The 22,939-nt window shown below is 47.8% G+C and overlaps 1 protein-coding gene across 5 annotated transcripts in view; it reads right to left on the reverse strand.

Annotated features, from left to right (window-relative positions):
* Window positions 1–6,138: 6,138 nt before the first annotated feature.
* MDGA1 (MAM domain containing glycosylphosphatidylinositol anchor 1) overlaps window positions 6,139–22,939 on the reverse strand; it is a 207,851-nt gene continuing 191,050 nt past the window's right edge. For 4 of the 5 annotated variants that reach the window (XM_090046580.1, XM_090046564.1, XM_090046573.1 and 1 more), the window contains 2 exons: window positions 20,955–21,063; window positions 6,139–17,836 (listed from right to left, as the gene is read on the reverse strand). In XM_090046580.1, the coding sequence (XP_089902706.1) occupies window positions 17,745–17,836; window positions 20,955–21,063 (201 nt within the window). In that variant the 3' untranslated portion in view covers window positions 6,139–17,744. The remainder of the gene's footprint in view (window positions 17,837–20,954; window positions 21,064–22,939) is intronic. The other variant, XR_016442233.1, reaches the window with a different exon arrangement.

A 22,939-nucleotide genomic window follows, 5' to 3' on the forward strand; every position in this document is an offset into this window, starting at 1 on the left:
GAGACATAGTAGGCTGCCTGCTCAGGAAATGTCAGCGAGTGCCCAAGACGCATAGTTTCCTCCCTCTGATTGGAACTGGCATTGCCCTGTGGAGGATAGAAATGCTCACAGGCTCTTGCTAACTGATGAGACCTAATCGATCTTTGTCATTGCAAGGAGCCAAGGCCTCTTTGGCAGAGAGTTCCCAGGGAGCCAGGACAGGGAGCCCCAATCCACATCTGCACAAAAGCAGCTCAGATGCCTACCAGGCAGCTGCAGGCAGTATTGTAACTAGGGCGGGGTTACCAGGGAAGCTGCCTCCGGCACTGACTTGGGGGCATGATAAAAAAAAAACTGCTGCCAAGGCAGCTGCACAATCATATCAGTGACAGCCGGAAGTGTGTCACAGCTGCCCTAGGTGCCCAGCTGTGTTGTCATGCCTCTGGCTGAAGGGGACGTTTCTGGACTAGGGCTTGGGAGCTCTCCTGCACATGGGACTGGCTGCCCCATTCAGGGTAGAGGGCCATAGTGCATGGGCACTGAAATCAGGCCAGTCCCTCTGTGGATTGGTACTAGTGTTTCATGGCCTGATGGGCTTCATTGTGGTTGTGTGCTTTTCCCTGGCTCTTCTAGCCCTTCACTGCCCCTCATTCCCACTCACAGGCAACTTTATGTCCCAGCAGTTTATGGGGCTGTGAAACAGACTCCTGACTGCTGAGAGGAAGCCTAGAAGCACAGAGTCCTGTCTTTGGGAGGCTGAGAAAAGACTATTCCAGTAGCATCCATGGATGCTGGGCTGAACATTAGAGACCCTACTGGGAGTAAATACTTATCAGTATCATTTGCCCAAAGGACCTGGGCATGTAGGGACCCAGGAGGAAGGAGTAGTTCACCCTGCTGTCAGAGACGCAAAATGCACAGGGATCCAAGCATGTTGGACTTGGGAAACAGTGTGCTGTCCACACTTTGCTAGGTGTTCTCCTAGGCAGCCTAACCATCACATACTTACCTGGCAGGGGAAATACCATGTATCTGGGTCCACGAAGGTAGTTTTCTTTAAGTGTTCCTGGGCATAACTGTTCTTCTGGCATGGTTTAGTACCCACCAAGGTGTTGGGGCTTAAAGCCCTCTTCATGGAAATGTGAGGCTCCTCCCTAGCTTGCTCCTGCGGCCATATGGCTGAGGCAGGTGAAACTTGGGGGCATCAGAACCACAAGCCTCCAGGCTTGGGACAGCACATAGGATGATGGCCAAAAGACTGGAAATATCTGAAGCCTGGCGGGGGTGGAGGATGTTTGCTGGTTGTAGGGACACTTATGGTTCTGGACTGACGCAGGGATTTGGACTTGACTTGGCTGATTTGGCTTGGAACATGAAAAATTTCTTCAAAAAAAAATGCCTGACCATCACAGCACCACTGACGTACTGACCTGAACCTTTCCTGTGGCAGCTGCCATCATCAAGGCCTTTGTTCACACATCAAGGTGTTTGTTCACCTTCCCTAGCAGATAGTCAAGATTTCTTCGGGACTTTCAGTCTTTGTGGAGGATGAGGAGCATCAGCTTTATGCTGCATCTGAGGCACTAGGGAAGGCCCTCAGCTTCACTCCATGTCCATCCCATCAATCTAATGTTCATGCTAGAGAATTTGCCTCCCTCTACCAGATTACTTGTTCTCTGCAAAGTGACTTGCTCAGAGTCACACAGGAGACCAGGGGCAGGACAGGGATTAAAAACAACCTCCCAGATTCCAGGCCAACACTTTGTTATTGGGCCACCCTCCACTTGTACCACAGTAAAGCAGAAAGAAAAGTTGGGACTGAAGTGGGGGAAAAACTGAGGGGGCCCCTGTACAGCCAGCAGCCAGGCCCGACTGCAGTGATTTTTCTCTGGTGGATTCTTTCTTGCTACTTTCTTTCCCTGAGGCAGAGGAGGTGATGGCAGACTGCACTCAAACCTGGGTGATGCACAGTACAGACTAAGAAGGGAGACCTCCAGGCATCCATGCACCCTGCAGAGCCAGGGCTGTTCTTTCCTGGCCAGGTGGACCACAGGTTGATGGTTTGTCACATAAGCTCCCTCTGCAGCTTTCTGCATTTTATGTCCCATTAGGCATGAGGCCAGCTGACTCCTTCACTCTATAAACAGCCCCCTCCTTTCCCTTCCCTTCCACAGACTGATTACAACCTTCCTGACAGCCCTCTGCTCATCTTCTGGGCCTTTAACCACCGATTGCTTGGGGCGGTGGCCAACAGGTATGACTATGGAGGCTATAGCTGCAGGTGCAATGAGCAGGGTGTGGAGAGAAGGCCAGGGGAACACCAGGAGAGGCAGAGAGAGGAGATGGGAGCCCTCGGCCCTTGCATTAGCTGTGCAGGAATCATGTGCACAGAGTTTGGGAAGTGGGAAGAAGGCCTGGCACTGACAGCCAGGAAGAATCCAAGCTGGGATATCCTGGTGCTGGAGGCTTTTCCAAACAGACTGGCAAAACTTCAGGGCACATGCTATGGGGAAGGATCCCACCCTTGTCTCCAGGATAGGAGGTCAGGGGGAAGTACTGGGGTTGTGTCACGTCTCACCAGGAGCAGATTCTCATCTAACAGCAGGGCTGTGTTGTTCTTTACAGAGAGCACTCCTCTGAGGATGGCAGGTGGTGGAGTAATGGCGACACAGGTGGTCAGAGAACTTATTAGGGTGGGGGAGTGTAGGGCATACATGAGCAAGAGCTGGGCATGGTGGGGGATGTCTGTAACAGCACATGGTGTGTGGGAGAGGGTGTAGCTGATGTACACACAGAACCCATATGTGGGCTAGGGGTGTGTTTGTATGAGGATCTGTGAAGTGCCTATGTGTTGTGTGTGAGGCTGCAACAGAGCTTGTGTTGTGCTTGCAAGTAAAAAGGGTGAAGAGAGGAATTTTCCCTCTACCTAGGGTCCTGAGCCTAAAGAAACTCAGCTCCATCTCCATCCTTTTGCACTGCATGTGTCCGATAGGCAGGGGCGCCCCAGTGAGGCCTGAACACCAGTCTCTTCAGGCTCTGCACTAGACCGCTTGTGGATTGGGAAGTCATTGCCAAGGGCCAGCCTTAGCTGCTGCTGCTGCAGGGGAGGGACTGAAGCTGAAGACTGTCTCTCTCAATCTTCTCTGTTTTTAGGTCACTTTGCTCTGACTTTATAAATCTTGGTGCTGCTTTGCTGCCCATAAATCTCACCCCACTACTCAGCATCACCTAGCCATTTATTTTTCCTGTGGACTTAAGTAAACAGGTCAGGATGGTTAAAATCAGGGGTCTGCTGCATTTGCTGCGATGAGCTGTGGCTTGTGAGGTACTGTCCATTTCTTCCCCGCCTTTAAATGGTGACAAGAAAGTACATCAGTCCTTCTACTGGGGGTTTGGGGTCCAGGAGGACACTCTGACATTGGGCGTTCAAAAGGATCTGCTAAATCTCTAACACATGCATAGACACTCACACAGGCACACACACATCAATAGAGAACTGAACGCCAAGTACGCACAGCATGTACCCTTACCCTCAGTCTCCCCACTTGCATGCAGATATACTCTCTCTTTCTCTCACTCACACACCCCCTCACATACTCCCACACACTCTTTCACTCACACACACATGCAAACTCATTCTCACCACATGCACGTGCTCTCTCACTGCCCTCTCCACAGCCTCATCCCCACCCCCTTACAAACACACAGCCTCGCACTCTCTCTACACGCACCTACACCCATGTAGGCTCATTTTCACCACACACGCATGCATGCACATGCACACATATCTCTTTCTGAAAACACAAATCTTATGACTTGCAACTGCACATCATACATCCATCCACACCCCCAGGGAAGCATATATTGTCCGTTGCATAGATCTACTGAAGTACTTTGTACACCACTCACCTACCACAGACCTCTGTGCCTGGACCCTCACTAAAGCTTAGGTACTGGGGTTGCAGCTGGTGCTTTATTGTGTATTGTCCTATATGCTCTACAGTACCAGAAGAATCCTCTTTGAATGGTTCCTTCCCTGCTCTCCTCCTTCCCCTTCCTGTAGAACAGTGCTGGGGTGCTCCTGTCCCTGCCCAGCCCCTGTCTTTTGCTATCTACTAAGAAAGGGGAAAAGACCCTGAGTGAGTATGAAGGACTACAACATAGAAGAGGCACAAGTCAAGCAGGTTATAAGTAAAAACTGCAGTTTCTCCCAATTCTGGAAGCCAGGAACATGTGGCAGAGGTCTGGGGAGGGTTGCCAAGTCTCCAGGATTGGCCAGGAGTCTACCGAAATTAGCATCAATCTCCCAGTGCCTACTGAAAGCGATTCAGGAGATTTTAATAGGATATTTTAAAGAAAAAAATTCTCCTGAAATAGCTTCAGTCAGAGTTGGCAACCCTAGGTCTGGGTTCAGGGAACGTGGCCAGTCACATGGAAATGGGCGCAGCTACTACCCATTTCCCCTGTTGTGAGATGCTCTGTATGTCCACAGCTGTGAATTTATACATTGAATCCCAGCAAGTACCTTAAGGTTGAAAAGCCAAGCACTCAGACATTAGGAGATGCCAGCACTAAGGTTCACTGTGTAACCTGAATTTAGGCCTTTGTGTGTATGCATTCGTATTCATTTTAATTACACAACCACATGCTATTTTTTCTGCAGGGCCCCTACCTCTTTTAGTGCATGGGAGAGACTGTGCTTGCTGAATGTGCAGTTAGTCGATATTCCTTTTTATCCTCATCACTCTATCTCTAGCCCTGGGTCTTATTTACTGTACACCCTCCAATCCCTTCACTGAATATAAACTTATTAATTCCCTCATGGACTTTTCTCTGCTGCATTCATGGCGCTCAAAAACTTTAATGAAATCCACTTCATAACACCCTCATAGGTGAGGTGACACTGTTATCTCCAGTTTGCACCTGAGGCATAAAGAAATGAAGGCCCACCTTATCAAAAGTATCCACCAACTCTGGATGCCTGATTTGAGATGTCCAGGGTCTTATTTTTCAGAGTACCTTGCATTTTATAGCTTTTTAGATATTCAAAGCACAACTCCCATTGCCTGCAATTGCAGCTCTGAATGCTCAGCATTTCTGCAAACCAGACCCCAGGGTCTCAAGTTGGGCAGCCAGAAAATGAGGAACATACAATTATTGACCATCTGTGAAAAGTTTGGTTTAAACAACTTGACGAGAATTGCACAGGAACTCCATGGTAGGGTCAGAATTTACATCTCCAGGCCTATATTCAACTTCCTTAATTATGACGCCGTGTTTTTCTCCCTGCAGTCCCCTGCCTCATTCCCTCTAAACTTTCCAACCCCTGCAGCCTGTGAGCACAGGAGAGACAGAGGTCTTCCCTGTTGTCAGTTCTAGTGCCTAGCCCACAGCATCTCCTGGTTCCCAAGAGGTACCATGGCATGCTGTCCCATTGATGGCAGTTGGTAATGAGCATGCTCCATGTGGTTAGCATGAAGCTCTGTGATCTTGGGTCATGTTCAGCTGGAACGGACAATTTAGAAGATGTTGCTGCTCAGTTTAAGCCTCTGGTGAACATGGGCAAAGGTCAACTTTTCAGCGGTTTCTGAGTTGACTGGATTTACATGGGATTTGGTAAAAGGCACTTGCCTGACCAGTGTGACCATCTGATACATTTCAAGTCCCTGGCCCTCATGCAATAGGAGTGAAGCAGTCTCCCCGCTTGTAAGAATTGTTTACCTGTGCAAAACAACATGTTTCCCCCCTGAGCCTTTTTGGTTGAAACTTAAAAAAAGAAAAAAACCCCTCTGAAGCAGGCATGTGAACGTCAGCTGGAACAGTTAATGTTAGTAAAGCTTTAACTAACTGAAAACAGGGTCTTATAATGGAAACTGTCAGGCAGCCTTAATTATAGGTGTCCTGGCCAGCTCCACCTATAGACTCAATGAATCAGTGCATGTATACTGCTGCTCTCTGCTGGATGAGATCAGAATGGCTCTGCTGGGAGTCGCATCTGCTGCTGGTAACAGAGACAGTCTTGCAGTGAAAGTGCTTGGGGGGGCTGCAGTTTTGGACCAGGAGGCTCCAAGGTCCATCCATGTCAATACCATCCAATTCCATGTGCTCATGGTACGTGATACATAGACAACAGCAAAGTCCTAGGTAGTACTGATTTATTACAATGGATATTACAAAGGTAGAGTTTACATAGCCTACTGGCTCACAATGGGATCAGAGATACCCATAGTGCTTGCCATTTGTTTTCTGGATGCGTACTTATTAGATATGGCTTTGGCTTCTACAAAGTCCCAAGCCAATGCTCCCAGGCCCTGCCATCCCAGGGAGTACAAACCCATTATCAGGAATGAGGCCCGTGTCGCCTAGGTGGTAGACCAGGCAGAGCTCCAGGCACAGTGCCCACATGAAGCTATATATACAGAGTCTGGCTGGGATATAGCTGAGTATATCTTGAAGGAAGCAGACATCTTCATCTGAGAAGCTGTTGTGGTTAAGGGCCATAGGTATTATCACCAGTATCTATGAAGTAAGGTTCAAGACATACAGTAACTGGTCTCTGGCTGGTGCTTCTGGAGGGGACAGCAGTGGGTGGGAGGGCCATACTGCTCCAATGAAGCTGGACAGTTCCCTGCTTGTTTCACAGACTAGGATTGTTTTCAAGCTGCTGCCCGGTCCTTCACAGGAGAGACCTATGTAAGGGACCAGATGAGACTGCCTATTGCTTAGCAAAAGCAGCAATCAGTAACCTCTGTAACTGCAAGGCTGGGCACTAGGACAGGAGAGGGAGGTTTGAGAAAGAAAGAGACTCAATGCCACCAATTATGGGCACATCAGTGAAGTGAGGGCCTCTGCACTGGGATGAACAGACCCTCCAATGTGTGTCAGTGCGTTCTCTCAACACTAAGCACCACTGTTAGCAGCACACCCAAACTGAACTCCCTAGATCAGTGCCCCATGCCCCAGGATGGTTATGCACTGAGATAGACACAGATAGAAATAACCTCCCTGGCACCCAACACAAATGGACACATATACTCTCTCATTTGAGTACTGCAGCTTTATTTGAATGAAATAATCCATGTTGAGAATCTAGTGGTAACATGGAGGGAGGGGCGGGGGTGGATGGGGGAACATTTATAAAACATCTCACCCTGTTTCAAAGGTTCCTTCAGTCCCTTTGTATTTTGTGCTTTTAAAAATTTTGATGTTTAATGTCATGTTAGATGCTGGCGAGTGGATTGGGGTCTCCTGCTCTGCCTGATGATGACAACGATACTCTATGAAGAGCAGAGCAGGAGCGTGAGGAGATGTGGCTATGATGAAGACAGTGGACAACAAGGTGGCTTCCCTGGGACTCCATCCAAGATGTTGATGAGAAAAAAACAACAAACATTGAAGAACCCCTTTCCACCCTGGGCCACCCACAGAAAGCCCACATATACAAAGTCTGTTGCCTGCTTCTTAGGGGTTTGCAGTGGTTCTGTCAGGTCAACATATTGTTTCTACTGGCCTTGGTGACCTTGAAGCAGAAGGGATGGATGAAGTCTCCTTGCTCAGAAGCCCACAGAAGTGGATCACAGTTTTGGCCTGAGCTGATTCTGTCTGTCACTCCTGGAGCTGTGGACAGGATTTTGGTGTGATCCCCTTTGTGGGATGCAGCAGAGAAGTTTCCTTCTGATATCTCTGGACTGAAACAAAATGTCTGGTGATGGCAAATTCATGGGAAAGAGCATATGAAACACTGTTCCAAACCAACCCTTGCACTGCAGGCTGGAGGTACTGCAGCTGATTCTCTCTCATCCAACACAGGGACCATCGCCTGTGGGGGTGACAGCTCTCCAAAGCACCTGCTGTGTGTATGTGGTACATACGAAAGATCCTTTTAATTGGAAAAACAAAATAAACCACGCTAACTCAGTCTTTTCAGGCTGAACTGGGGTGTTCTCCAGATTCCCAAAGCAAACTTGTTCTACAGATCATTTCCCATGGTGACTGCTGCCTTGTACTGCCAGGTTGTGGACATGATTCAAAGCACATAAGGAGCTGAGTTCCTGCACTCTTCCCAGCCTGCCTGGGAGCACTGGGAATGATAGGAGAGAAAGCAAGCAAGTTCTGTGGAAAGCTTCAGCAGGGATTTTGTAAAACCCCAGTGCTTCTAAGAACAAGAAATACAGGCCAAGCTAATCCAATGTGAGGCCTTTATGCTAGGCAATCTTCATGTGAGTATTACTACAGCCCAGCCCCACCAATAATGATATACTCTGAAGGTTTATGAGAAACACCCAGGATCAAGAGAGGCACTGGATCATCTCAGGTAGACTTTTAGAGAGACCTGCTAGAGAGTCCCCTTTAGAGAGACGGAGGAAGCAACAAACAAGTTACCTGTAAGAATTGCTGCACAAATGCATGTGGAAGGCTGTTTTCTACCATGTAGGAACATTTTCTACATTTAGCTCCAGTGTCTGAACTGCCCAACAGAAATTTCTGGCTCTTCTGGTGTCTGCATGGTGTACATGGAGCCTGTACCCAGGAGACATAAAATATTGCACCTGACTATTGTTTGTGGACAGAGAAACTGATTTCCCCCTCTTGCTAATTCCTTCCCCCCCGTCACTAAAATGTACACACACTCTGACCCGTCTCTGATGGGATTGCTACCTCACTTGACCTTATGGACATTGATCTTACCACACTTACTTAGCTAATGACAGTATGGTGTCTTCTAACTATTGCTCAGTATACGTCTCACACAGTGCATAAAAGATGTTGATAGGGCAGCTCTGTGCAACTGGTTCTTACTACAGCGCCCAGTGAAACAGGGTATTGGGTGTGCACAGCTCTGAAGGTACCCAGTACCTGGCAGGAGGTGTCCAGCATTGCATGGGATCAGGTACTTTATGAAGAGTGCCTGCTGATTGAATCCTCATTACCTGTGGTCCTGACAGTATGGGGTGGAACAGTGGTAGCTCTGCTGAACTCCAGGGTGTGCACCACTGAACAAATGAGTGGTGAGCACTGGGCAGTACAGGGAAGGTCTTGGATGGGTAAGTTGGCAGTTGTACATGGGATGCTGGCTACTGAAAATGCTACACTTGGACACATACTTTCAAGCCCTTGCCTCCATCCCCACTGCACTGTTATTAGATATTACTTCAGGAGTTATGGTCTATACAGGGCACATCTACACATGCAGTTTAATGCGCAGTAGCTTATTTTACTGCACATTAAAGTGCCACATAAAAAACCGTGCAATTATGCTTATGTGCTGTAAAATAAGCTATTGTGCATTAAGTGTCACTTAAAAAACATGCACTTCTGGCCCTGTGCAGTAGGGCAGCCTAATGTGCATTAATTTAGTACCTCACACTGGAGGTATTAAATTTAATGTGCATTAGGAAAAGTGCATTAATGCATGTGTAGACTGTCGCCCTGCTGAGCACAGAGCCAGCAATGAGGTGATAAGTCCTACCCACTCTGAGCCATCCATGCTCCAAATTGATGTATTTTGAGAACGAGTAAGGGGTCAAGGCTGTCCCAGTCTCAGCAGGGAAGCCTTTTAGGGGTAGCTAGGAGACCTCTTATCCAATACCTGGCATTGACCCTCTCTCATGCTGATGCTAGGATGATAACAGCCACCCAAAGTGGCTAAACAGAACACAACAGTTCAGCACCTGCTACATTTGGTGCGTCTCAGCTCTTCCCCAGGGCCTCTCTTTCTATCTTTGCTGATTACCAGGGTGGTTGTTATATTCTTAAACCTCCTGGCACCTCAGATAAACTCATCTGTATATCCCCTGGCACTAGAAAAATGGGTGTTCTGTTACCAAAAGCACAATTCCTACACAAATCAGCAGGAGCCAGGAAGAGCGAGGACTACAACCTAGGACTTCAAGCCCCTAACATTTCAAATCTAGAACAACATCAGTTGCCAGCAGTAGTATGTCCCTTATCTTTTCTGTAGGCCCAGCCATTATAGGACTATCATATACACAAATCTCCAGCTGCTATTCAGTGTATAGCCTCAGTTTGTAGCTCATAGTCCACACTAAAGAGCTGGCCATGCTAACATCAAATAGAGACAGCAAAAGCAAATGATATTTGATTGCCTTGGCTGACAGTAAGGGCTGTTCGCTGGTAGCTTGACTTGTGTGGGTACTGTCCTCTCATCAAAGTGTTGTGCTGGGCCTAAGGCATCCTTGGAGGTGTGTGGCAGGGATCTTACTGTAAATTAGCTGTTAAGGGGAAATTCTCTGCCTTACGAGACAAGCTAATGGAGAAACGAGATTCCACCCATTACCGCAGAAGCAAGTAGTGTCATGCTAGGCCAAACTTAAGCACAGTCCAGGGTTGGCCATAGAACTTGACAGCTCTTCCTACAGAGGAGGAGGAGAAACACATGATTTTCCAGTTCTCCATATCTGAGAAGAGAAGATTTGCAGACACCTGCAGATTTCCTTTCTCCTCTCCCTTCGTTCTTTACTCTGCGTAGAAAATCCTCACTATGAAAGGAAGCAGAGTAAAAGGGAATGCTCTTCTGCTGGGAATCTAACCTCTGACTCTCTTTGCAGTTAAACAAAGACTTCCTGGGAGAACAGTCTGTACAGACAGTGCGTTGGCATCAGGCTCCTTCGAAGAACTGTGTACATTGGAAGCAGTCGCAGGGCTCGATGCCCTTCTGAGAGGGGCTCCCTCCTGAACACCAGCATCCCAGAAAGCATGACCAGGCAGGCCTCACAAGGCCTCACAGACTAATCACTATGCCAGTGTAGGCATAACAGAATGACCTGAGCTAGGACTACCTGTGCACTACTTCAGACAGTTTGGAGCCAGGATTTTGGGCCAGTCCTGTTTGTGTGGCAGGAGGCTGCTCAAAAACTTGGATGTGGAGATTTCCTTGTCCTCAGTGTATAGCTTCAGAGCTTCTACCTACATAAAACACCTTAAACATGTTCCCTTTTCAGGGTCCTGGGAGACCTGTTATTTCCTTTACTAATGAGGAAACTGAGGCATTAAGATACTAAGTGACCTCCCTATAACCACCGAAGGACTGAAGATTTCACCTGAGTTGCTGCTGGACACTCATGACCCGGCTAAACCAAGGGGATGGGGTGAGGTTGAGGGAGAGTATCCCTGCCAAATTAATGGAGGGTGAAACAAGAACTGTACATGGCTAGAAGCTGGATAGCTACACTTCCCAGCAGTCACCCAGCCATGAAGTTTAGGGACATGGCTCATGTCTGCCTCAGCTGCTCATCTTGCCTTTGGTTTTCCTTTCTTTCTCCCTGGTGAACAGGCAGCTTGGCACTCAGGCTATGGGCAGTGCATGTGCCCATCTGACTGGGAGCTCTCTGAGAGGCAGCCCCTTCTCACTGAGGACTACTGGTGCTATGGTAATGTAAGAGACTGAAGGGTTGAAACAGGATTTATGCTGAAATTGTGCCCAACCTGACATTCCCCAGGTTGAGTGTTGGGTCCTCAGGGGCCACACCTGAAATACAGCTGCTCTCCTCTGCAGGCGCAGCACACAGAGATGTCAGCTCCCACCATACTATGTTCCTCCTTGGGCTGAATCTTCTGGATACAGGACCAGGCTTTCTACAGACTGCACAGCTGTGTTGAAAATGAAGGTGGCTCAGAAATGCTCTGTAGGATGCCAGGGGTTCTTTGTGGTCCTATGGCCACACAGAGCTGCCTCTGAGCTAAAGCAACAATGCCAGGCACTGAGTTGCTGTTTAAAGTCCCCATAATCCTGGTGCCTAGAAAAAAGGTGATACAATCAGTGACTGGAAGCACCCTTGAAAAGGAGACATGAGGAGCACATGAGTCCCTCTGCTATCATCTTGGGATGCTGAGTGTGTTGGGACTATTTAACTTCTGGCTGGAAACCATGGGGGCCTGGTTAATCCTATGGTGAGTAACCGGGGTTACAGTGAGCTTTCCAATATGCTATTAGACTTGCTTTTCTGCAAATGTCTTGCTCATTTATTAAGCATCATCCGAGACTGAATGAAAAACAACAGCGCCAAGATAAAAACATAAAGATTAAAGCTGCCCTCCAGAGACTTCCAACCCTAATTCTTTGCACTGGGAAATCTAGGTTGCGAAAGGCAGCATGCACTTTGTGACCAGGAAAAAAGGGCTACTAGTGTAGTTTGTTGAAAGGCAATTGGAACTGAGGTGCAGCCATGGTGGAATAAGTGGACGTCAGGGAGGGACTGTGGGGTAGGCATGAGGGTGAGACTGTTGGTTTTCTTGGCCAGTTGATGCCACACTATGATTTAGTCTCCATGGAACAGGCAGGGAGCAGGCTTCTGGGAATACACTTGAGTAGCGCTAGTTGCCGTGAGCTGTAATTACCACTTGGCAGAGAACCCCGCTTCCAGCAGATAGCCAGCAGTGACCAGCACTGCACTTCTACTGCCCCTTACCTGGCACTGCAGTACACTTGTAGAGTGCCCATGGAGGGACTTGGGGTTGTTGGCAGTCTTTCTGGGGGAAAGATGGGTTCATCTCATCTGTAAGGCTCCAGCTTACAAAGGGGATCAAAACAACAGCATCCTGAGCTCCTTGTTTTAAGGCAAATGTTTGTCTTTCTGAGTGGCATGAAGCAATACGCATTCATCCCCTGGGTCCTAGAATATGTCCCTTTGCATCCAGGCAGTGCCATTCTGCCCTAGACAGAGTCACTCACAATAGGAGGAGCTGCTATTTGCAACAGTGTTAGTCCATAATCTTCAGTGACCCTCCTCGCCCCAGACTGAGAATCACAGGACCCCAGCCCAAAGGTAAAGAAGTCTTCTAGTCCAGCCAACGTATGTGGATCTGATTTGGACAGTTGGGAGGTGAAGTACAATGCCTGCTCTCTCACTGGTACTGAAAATCCTTTGCATCATTTCTGAGAGAAGTCAACCCAGGAGATCCTATATACTATGAAGTTATGTTCTGGCCACTTTGAACACCAGCTGGGGAGTAAATGTCATTTGTAGCATGATTACATATCCCCCCTCCACACACACATCCATAAATTGGCCGTACAAAATTATCATGGAGTTTACCAGACTAGGTTGATGAAAAATAAAAAAACACCCACACACTTTATTTTACTGCCTCCCCATTTGCCCCCCCAACTAAAATTGTTTCCCCAGGTGAAAATGTAGGTAATATTTTTGCAGGGCTGCAATTTAGGCAGTGTGCTGTGAGATTATACCGAGGTAGATCTGCACACCTGCCAATCATAAAGTTTTAAAATCCAGCCATTATTTTTAAATATGGGCACTTAAAGGTCAGAATAATTTTTTATATATACAGAAAAAAAGGCCTTTTTTACTCTTAAGTGGCTGGAAAGTTTCACTTAGGCTTTCCAAAGTACTTCACAGGTGACCTGACACAAAATGTAACATGCTAGTTGTGTTGTCCTCTAGCGATTGATCCATATAACAACAAAAGAACCTACTACTGCTAGCAACTAGCAGAGTTTCTCCATGCAAATGATAGATACCCATTTTTTAACCTCTGAAAGTCTTGGATTCAAGTACTATTAAGGAGCTAGGATTAGGTCTGTTCCTCTAATGGAGAATGAAATAATCAAAGCAAAATATTTTTTTCCAGAATGCAATGGGCAAATGCAAAGAGCTTTTCACATTAACAATATTTTGAAATATTTTGCACAGGAGCACTCACTAGCCCTATTACCTACAACATATATCCATCTTGCGCACACGCATTTTCTGTATTATATACTGAAGAAAAGGAGTTGAATGTACGCTGGATCTCACCCCCCCCCATTTCTCTTCTGCATCTCTGTAGCTGCCAAACAAAGGTTTCCCTGTAAAGCAAAACAGCCTTTTAAATTTATATAGTACCTTTTGCCTATAGGGTCTTACAGACTATATACAGAAATAATCTCACCCATCACTGAGATGCAGCCGTTTCTGGAGTGGAACAAAGCAGGTAATGAAGAGTCTCACAGCAACACTAAAAGCCAGGAAAAAACAAATAATGTACCCAGTTGGAACTGCAGAACAAATTTAAGGAGACAGACTGCAATTAAATGTATGGATTTTAATTTGGTCAAGCCACTGTGCAAGGTGCTATGGGATCATTAATGACAAAGGGGCAAGGACCCTGGTTTCCATCTCAGCTGAAAGATATTACTTCTAATAGCACAGTGCCTTCCAGCATGAGGCTGGGTCTAGTACTGACTCCTAAACCACACATACTACTGTCTGTAGATCTATAGTGGCCTCCCATCCACATATTAACACAACATAGCCTTGTTTAGCTTGTGAGGCTCTAGTCTAGACAAAGACAGCTTTGCCTCAAAAGGACACACAAATGTGTTTGTCCCTAATGCATGTGCAGCCTCCATCCTGTAGAAGTGAGGCATCTGCCCTACCAGCCTGGCTTCTTCCTCTGTTCTACATTTTCTCGCAGCACTTCTGACAGTGAGACAAACTCTTTTCCTTCATCCTTAACAGTCCCAACAAGCTGAGGCACTTGGGTTAATGAAGCTTCCTAAAACAATGCTGATTTCAAACCACAGATGAAAGAAAAGGAAGCCAGGGTAGGATGCACACTGAGAGGATCCCTGAGATTTATATGAGAGGTGACTATGTTTCATACATCTGAGCCCACAGGCAGAAGCAAGCCATGGCTCTGCGGGAGAATCCACTCCCTCTGGTCCTTGGCTCCAGTACCACGGACTCTGAGCTCAGTGGCACTCGTACCTCCCTGTGTGTGCTGGCTCCTAGGTGGTAGCACAAGAAGTTGCTGCAGCTATCCCTATTAGCATCATAGCCTCTCTTCACTGGCAGCTGTCCTAAGGATGCAACTCACACAAGACTTATCCCTCTTCCATTCCCTGTTCTACCAGGCCTGGAGTCTATTTTCTGTCCCACCAGGCACCAGCATACGTTTATTTACAACACCATACCCCAAACTCCCATGGCATTCAAAAGCTGAAAATCCATGCCCTGCCCCTTCCAGCCCACCAAGGCTATGAAGAACTATGACTTCCTGAAGCTAACTCTTTGGGAAAAGGAAAATGCTTCCCTTCTACCCCAAAGACTTATTGAAAGCAGCAACATGACAGGGACCCAGATTATTGGCTAGGTCCGCTTGGAAAGCACTAGGTCTCCTCCTATGTCTGAGAGAAATCTCTTGGGTAAGGGTGTGAAGGCTCGTGGCTGTCAGTGAACAAGGAGGAAAGTAGCTGCTTTCTGCAGAGCACAGAAATGAATGAAAGGCAGGGCACTAGTTTGTTGCTGCCCTGCTGTCTGCTGGCAGCAAGGAGAGGTCACCCTCCAAACATCCCACCACAATGCCTGGCCAATTATGATGGTTTCACAACCTCTGCCAGGGATTCTGTGAGACAAAGACATAGACTCAGGAGAGGAAAAAAAAGCATTGATAGACAGGCAGAGTGCTGGAAACATCTGGCTTCTCTATCTCTTGAGATCTCCTCTATGAAGGATCCCCTCTTCCTTCAGAGCCCAATCTCCTAGCACCCTTTCTTTGGCTGAAGAAGGCTCTATGGGATTCCTTTGTATTAGCATCCATTGGCATCCAATCCTATACTGGCCAGGAAGGGTCACCACAGACTGACTGCAGACACTGCCTCCAGGGAAGCTGGGGAGTGAGAAATTGAATCCAAAACTCAAGGCTGAGTCTTTTGGGCAGTAGTGGTGAGCACTAAACATAGGCCTCCTATGTCTGAGGAGGAAATGAGGCATCAGACATTTTAAGGAAGCCAAGCAATACAGAGGGTTCTGGAAGATAATACATCCAGTGAATTTAGATAAATGTTACCATCTGGGAAAACGTAGAAACCATCACAGATGACAGATGGGGGGACTATTTTTAGTGGGGACTGTACCTGAGATAGGTCAGTGAGTCTCTGCTATGTCCTTGGACTAGACTTCAGATGAGGTGTCCTTCACAGGGAACAGTCCTACCTAACTGAATCACTTCCCCACATGCTGATACACCTATAGTGAGAGCCCCTATACCTAACATTATGATTTTCAGGGAGGGCTGTGTAAGATATGTCCTGAGCCATTTCCACCTACAAGTCTACCTGGCTCTTTACTTGGCTGGTGCAGGAGAGACCTTTCTTGTGTGTGATGCTGTTACAGCAAGTGCCAATGTACCACATTATTCCCAGAGCTACAGTAATATGCAGGACGAACCTAACTGCAGCAGAGTGGGAGCAGAGAGGCTTCACCTCTGTGAGGCTTGCTTGAGACCTCAGCTGTATTCCTTCCTGGTGGTAGCACAGACTCTATGGAGATGAAATCCCAGTCCCCTTCCTGTCTGCATTGTTCTTTTCCATAGAAAAAAAGCAACAAACTGGACTAATCCTCACTTTGGGATCAAGCCATCGGAGCTTTACTGAGTATTCTACCCCTCAGCTCCTCTGACCATTGCTCTAGTGATGTGACACCACCTGCTCCAAGACCCTTCCTGGTGACAGGATGCAGCTGTCTTACCCTTGCGCAGTAATACAGCTGGCACATTTCACCCATCTTATGGATAATGCACCGCAGAACCTTGGAGCTGAAGGCAGCAACTGCGGTTTCAGAACTGTTCAGATTGCACAGGGCCTGAGGCATGTGGCAAGGAAGGCAAATCCAGGGTTCTCCCTGAAGCCTGAAATGAAAGACTCAGAGCGGTGGGGAAGTGCAACAAAGGAATAGACAGAAATAAATAACTAACAACAACAGCCAGCTGAGGAGAGATCCTGACCCTTAGGCTGCTGCAGCTCCCTTTCCAATGCTTGCAAGCTGATTAGGGTCAAGACAGCATGCCACTGCTCCCACTCCACCCCAATGGGAGGCCTTTCTGTTATCAAAGTTTGTCCACCCAGTTGCAGAAAGCAAAAGAGAGGCTGAAAGCGAGGTTAGCAGTTGGGGCCGTTGAGTGGTTGGTGCAGCAGCTGGATCCACCCATGGCCTTCCACTGTTTGCCGTAATCCACATGATGGGTCTGTTTCTCTGTTTTCTTCCTTGGGCTGGAGGAGGGCACAGGGGGGCATAGGGGATGGGAGGAGGAGAGCACTGTGGGCTAAAGCAAATCACACAAGGACAATTAAATATATGAGAGTCTGGAAGATGCAAATGGAGACACTGAAGCACATGCAGCCTAGAGGGCCATTCTATGGCCACTGGCACACGGGACAGGAGCTGCCCTGAACAGAGGCAGGTAGGGTGTTACTGCAGGGGGGCACTGCAGCTGGGGCACAGTAGCCAGAGCCAGCAGATTCACGTTGGAACATGGAGAGCCATATGGGGAGAGCACTGTGGTATATTGTCTCCTAAGCTGTGGGCTCTGCAGTAAAGAAGTTAACAGTTCTGGTAGAAATTTGTGCTTTAATATATTTTTTTTTGTTTAAAACAAGTTCCCACTTCCCTGAGGAAGTCCTGTCCAATGTTCCCAAGGAAATATGGGAGTTTTCCTTTGTCATTCATTCTTTTTTTTTCATTCCCATTTTTCCTTCATTCCATCTTTTATGGTTTTGTTCTTTCCTTCCTTCCTCTGTCGTATTTTTTTTGTTTCTGTTTTTATTTTTTTGTTTAGACACTATGACTTTCTTGAGGAATCCTCCAGGTTCTGCACTGGATTCCTTGGCGTGGTCATGCTTGTCAGTCTTTGGTAACGTTTGGACACTTTGGTGTGCCAGTGAGGAGGGGGAGGAAGAGGAGCAGAGGTGGCTGAGTAGGAAAGGAGCAGGAATGTCTCGGTCAGAAGACACGGGCGCTTGCTTGCCATCATCTAAGCAGCACATAAAGAAAGAAAGTCACTGGCCCACAGAGAGAAGACCTGTGCAGGGTTGGGACACCATTCCCTGGAAGGGCAACCGCTATGAAACAAAGAGAGAGAGAGAGAGAGAGAAAGGGAGATTAGTTAAGACAGACTCCATAAAATAAATCAGTGAGTGCTAGCCAGTACTACAGGAAACAACAAGAGCATTTGTAGAGCTCGTGGGAAATCCGAGGAATTTTTTGCCATTATTTCAAAAATGTCTTGTCATCCCAAATAGGAACAAGAAAGTCAGAATCTTGAATTCTATTACAAACTAAAAAGCTGGAAAAACTCAAATCCAGTCAAATAGAACATTTTGTTTTAATCACTTGTAAACATTTCCTGTTGAGGTTGAAAATTTCTCACTTTCTCTTTTTTTTTATTCTAATGAGCTTGAAATTTGCCTGGAAAACTTGCTTTGAACCACACACTCAAATGTTTCATTAACAAACAGATACCCAGATGGTTTATTTTGACAATTTGGAAATTATTTTCTCTCAAATGTTTTGATTTGAGAAATGTGATGGAACAAACCCTTTTCCATAAAAAGCTCTTAGTAATTATCCATGAAAAAATGCTTCCTTGAAAAATTCCCAACTAGCCCTAGGTGCACAGGATACCCACTCTGTCTTGCCCCATTTCGTATTCTCCTGAGAAACTAGCCAAGGCTACAGTTAGGACAAAGCATGTGCATACTAGTGCTTCTCCTCAAAGATAGAAGAGAAACAGAAATTACCAGTCTTCTCCAGAGAAACCAAGGCATTCAAATGATATGGATGTTATTGGGTTGCCCATCCCAGAGCAGGGAGGGAAGCTTTCTTTTTTTAGGCTTCTAGCAACAGAAAGATATGGGCAAAAGAGAAAAAGGCTCTGAAGAGAGCAGCTACAAAGGTGGTGGGGCTGGAAGGAGCGACTCATGATGCTGAAAGAACTAAATCTGTCTTTCCGGCCAAGGCAACAGCTGAAGGATGAGTTCCACCTTGAGATCTACGTATGAAGGATGTAAAAAGGAACAAGAAATGATTCAGCGTGAGATCTGTATAAAGAAGGGGAATGGGATAAAATAAAGCCAAAGAAATTGTAGGCTGACTGTTGTATTTCCTGATAGTAAAATACTTTAAGCTGGGGAGTCATCTCCTCAAGGAAGAAGTAGGAACATCATTGCTTGGGACCCTTACAGGTAGACACTTCAGGGAACATGTGGTAGACTAGAAAGGGACCCAACACAGCTAGCTAAATTCAGTCTCAGAGCTCTAGGATTCTCAGCTTGATTGATGCCCTCGGTTCTGATGGACTAGGCAAGGGGATGGGAGCTCCTGCCTGTCCTTCACCAGAGGAGTTGAGAAACAGAACCCTGCTCCTGAAGAAATAATGATTTAGAGATAGGGTGCATCCAGACAAGCATGGATGTTTGGTTTCCCGGGGATATCCAGGGGTCAAAATAACCTGTGGGAAAAGAAACAGGAGCAGCACACACTTGGGCAGTGCCCCTTGCAGTGCAGAGAACATCGGACTGTGCATTACGTGGCACTGCAGATGTGTTTGTGGCACCACATACCATATAGCTGCACTTGTCTGGATGTGCCCATAGAGGCTATTAAAGGGTCAGAGAAGATTTGTCCCTTCCCAAGCTCAAATGACTAGGATTAATTGGTTTCACTGATATCTGCAGCACTGTAAAAGTCTTGCAACTGCCCAACACCCTGGCTGAAACCCGAGCATATTAGTGTAGAGAATAGTGGCTGGCAGAGAGCCACCAAATGGCTGGAGATAATGGAAGACCATAGCAGAAGGGCTCATGGCACAGCCATGTCAGATTCCAATGAATCTGCAAATTCTGCTAAACACCGTGTTATAAGGACATGAGAAGGAGCGAAGGAAGTGTGATAATGGATCCTGATTCTCAAGGACTGAGTAGGCAACCTCGGGATCATAGGATCACAGGAAATTAAGGTTGGAAGGGACCTCACAAGGTCATCTAGTCCAGCCCCCTGCTCAAGGCAGGATCATCCCTGACTAAACTGTTCCAGACAAGTGTCTGTCTAACTCACACCTGAGAATTTGCAGGGATGGAGATTTCACAATGTGTACAGGTTCCAGAGCTTGACCACCCTCGTAGTCATAAAGTTTCCCCTAACCTCCAACCTAAATTTCCTCTACTGAAGCCTGAGGCCATTACTCCTAGTCCTGTCCACTACAGCCACAGAGAAAAGCCCATATCCATCCTCTGTAATTATCCTCCCAGTCTTCTCTCTGGCTCTTTCTGGTTGTGGGCTGGAATGACCCACCCTGGGTCAGAGGCAAGTGGGAAGGTGGGTGCTAGGACCAGCTGCTGCCACTGCTTGCCTCCCCAGTAGCATGGGAGGGTGCCTGCAGCTGGCACTTCTCCCTGTGGAGGCATAGAGTGAGTGCCCATAGCAGAAATTCATCCCCTCGCTGGCAAGGGAGAATGCCAGGAGAAGGCACCTTCCCCCTGCTGAATGCTGCCGAAGCTGCTAGTTCATAGACTGGATCCAGGGTTCCACAGGCCAGATCTGGTCCACAGGCCATAGGTTTCCAACCCCTAATTTGGGGTCATGTTAACCTGTGGTTGCTCACTGCAAGGTTAGGGGTTTGAGGTTCAGAGCAACACAACAATAATATCAATGAGATCTTTGCAATGCCCCTGCTGTTGCCTACACAGCAGGTAGTCATTGTCCTTTTCTGTGGGAAAGATTTTGCTTTATAAATGTACTCTCAAGCACTTAGGAATAAGCCAAGTCCTTCCCCAGAAAGCTCACTGTTGGCCTTGCAGCTAACAGCAACGACAACACTGAGAACACCGGACGATACTCACTACAAACCCAGCCAACAACTCTGTATATCCTCCAACTCATCATATCCCTGCAGACATGCAGAAAACATCTAACACTGCTGAAAAAATCCCACCCCCACCTCTTCCGTTGCAGAAGGGCATACCACGTATAACCCTCCAAGAAACGCATCCATATAAGCCCATCACAGATACACACCTCCTGAGCAGGGAAGAACAGTCACGCAACCCAGTTACAACCCTGCACAACACGCACCCCTCCTCCGCTCATTGACACAGTCATACCAACCCATCAGATGCCATGGCACAGCCCCCACCCCTGACGCACATGTGTACACACCCTCAAGCCTGCTCACACACTCACCCTTATTCGGGCCAATTGGCTTCCTTGGACAGTCCCCCTTTTTCAGAGTGACATCATCAATGGCAATATCTCCCTCGTAGTTTGTGCCACGGACACCTTCGAAGATGATCTGTGGGTAGAGACACTAAGCAGTGAGAGAGCTCGAGGGTGCCGAATGCTCCCAAGGCAGATTGGCAGGAGGGAATGGGTAGGACACAAGATGCTCTGTCTATAGATGCAAAGAGGCAACACACCTGCTGCCCCCGGGAAGGGGATCCTTCTCCCCTGCAACCCTTAGCCAACCCTACTATAGGCTTCTACAATGCTGTAAGCCCCTGGCAAGTCCCCTGAGCAGTCCCTATTCTCCACAGCTACTGGCTGCCTCCTTGAAGGGGAAACCTAGCCCTCCATCTCCTGTTTCTTCTCCCCCAGCTGCCTGGCTGTCCTTGACTTCCCCCCTAGCTGCTCCCCTGTGGGCTTCCCTCCTGCCTGTTGCCTTGACACACCTCCACCAACCTGGACTGCCATTCACACCAGTGCTTCTGTGCAGCACAGTGTCTCTCCCCACAAACATGGGGGTCAAGGGGACAGAGTTGCACCAGACAACCCTCTACCCCGCACTGGCAGGAGGCAGACAATTCCTCTCTCCACTGCTGGAATATCTCCCGCCCCACGTGCGGAGGCCCGAGGTCTCTCCCCCCTCCTCCCTGCACCCTCTCGCATCAGGATGCATGCGGAGACTAGCTCCTTCCTTCTCCGAACCTGACAGTTACAGCTTCATCAACCTGAATCCCTCTGCTGTTCCCATGGTTACCAAACTCTGCCTGCAAGCCTAGGGGCAGAAACTCAATCACTACCTGCTCTGGGGGCTGAGGGAACAACTGGCCCCAGCTCTCACTCCTCCTTGCTAAGGAGCAGGGGGGAAAGGCCAGCCTCTGGCCCCACACACTGACCGCTAGCGGCAGCGGTCCCAGGAGAGAGCCACAGTCTGTGCTCCCCTCTCAGCACTATGGCAGACACTTAGACTCTGGTGGATGGGTACCATTTAGAGGACAAAGACAAGGGTTTGAGTAGCATCCCCTGCTTGTGACAGCAAACCCACTCCACCCCCACCTCTGTGGGCTCCCTGTGACAGTAAAACTTCATCCATGCTCCCCTCCTCCCCCCTCACAATGTTCTCCCCTGCCCTCCACCCTAGACACACACCCATGTCCCTGCCGGCTTTCCCATCCCCAATAATGGCGAACATATGCCCGTCCCTGCACGCTCCCCCACAGTAACTAATGCTCACCTTCACTCACAGTAGCAAATATATATAGGGACAAACTTGTGTCCAACTGTCTGATGTAGCCTTCAGGGGTCACTCTAAAATAACAAAGCAATATGTCCTGGCCCTGCCAGTGTAGGATATCCTACAAAAATAACATCCAGGGGCATCCTAAAAACAACTGTATCAAGATGCTTCAATGCTACTCATCGCTCAATGTATGTGAATAGCCCAGAAGCAGCTCTACAGGAACAGACCAGTGTGTCCAGCCCCTGAGCCTATCAGCCTATGACACCAATCCAAGAAGCACTGTATAGTACTCACCAGCAACCGCAGAATAACAAGTGCATGGCTATAACTCAGCTTTCATTAAGAATTCTGGAATAACAAATCAGCTGGCGCTGAATAGTACTCACACAAGTAACTAAGTCCTTGTTTATTATTTTACAGCACCCAAAAGTGTACTAGGCATTTCGCAAGCACACAGCAACTAGCCAAAGTGCTCACATCCAGACCTTACCAGCACAATACAGCAAGAAACTAGTGTGCAGGGCTTAGAATTAAAAAATAACAGTTTCCTACCATACCAAATTGCTGGGTGCCCATGTGGTCAGTGCCATCCCAGGGGATGGGGAGGCAGGTGAATCGGGGCAATCGCCCCAGGCCCCGTGCTTTTGCGGGGGGGCCCACAGAGCGGGGCAAGGGTGGGGCCCCTGCATGGGTTGATTTGCACCGGGCC

This window comes from Crocodylus siamensis, chromosome 1 (assembly GCF_052110815.1).
Source record: "Crocodylus siamensis isolate JL-2025a chromosome 1, ASM5211081v1, whole genome shotgun sequence".
In the NCBI taxonomy this organism is placed as follows: domain Eukaryota; kingdom Metazoa; phylum Chordata; order Crocodylia; family Crocodylidae; genus Crocodylus; species Crocodylus siamensis.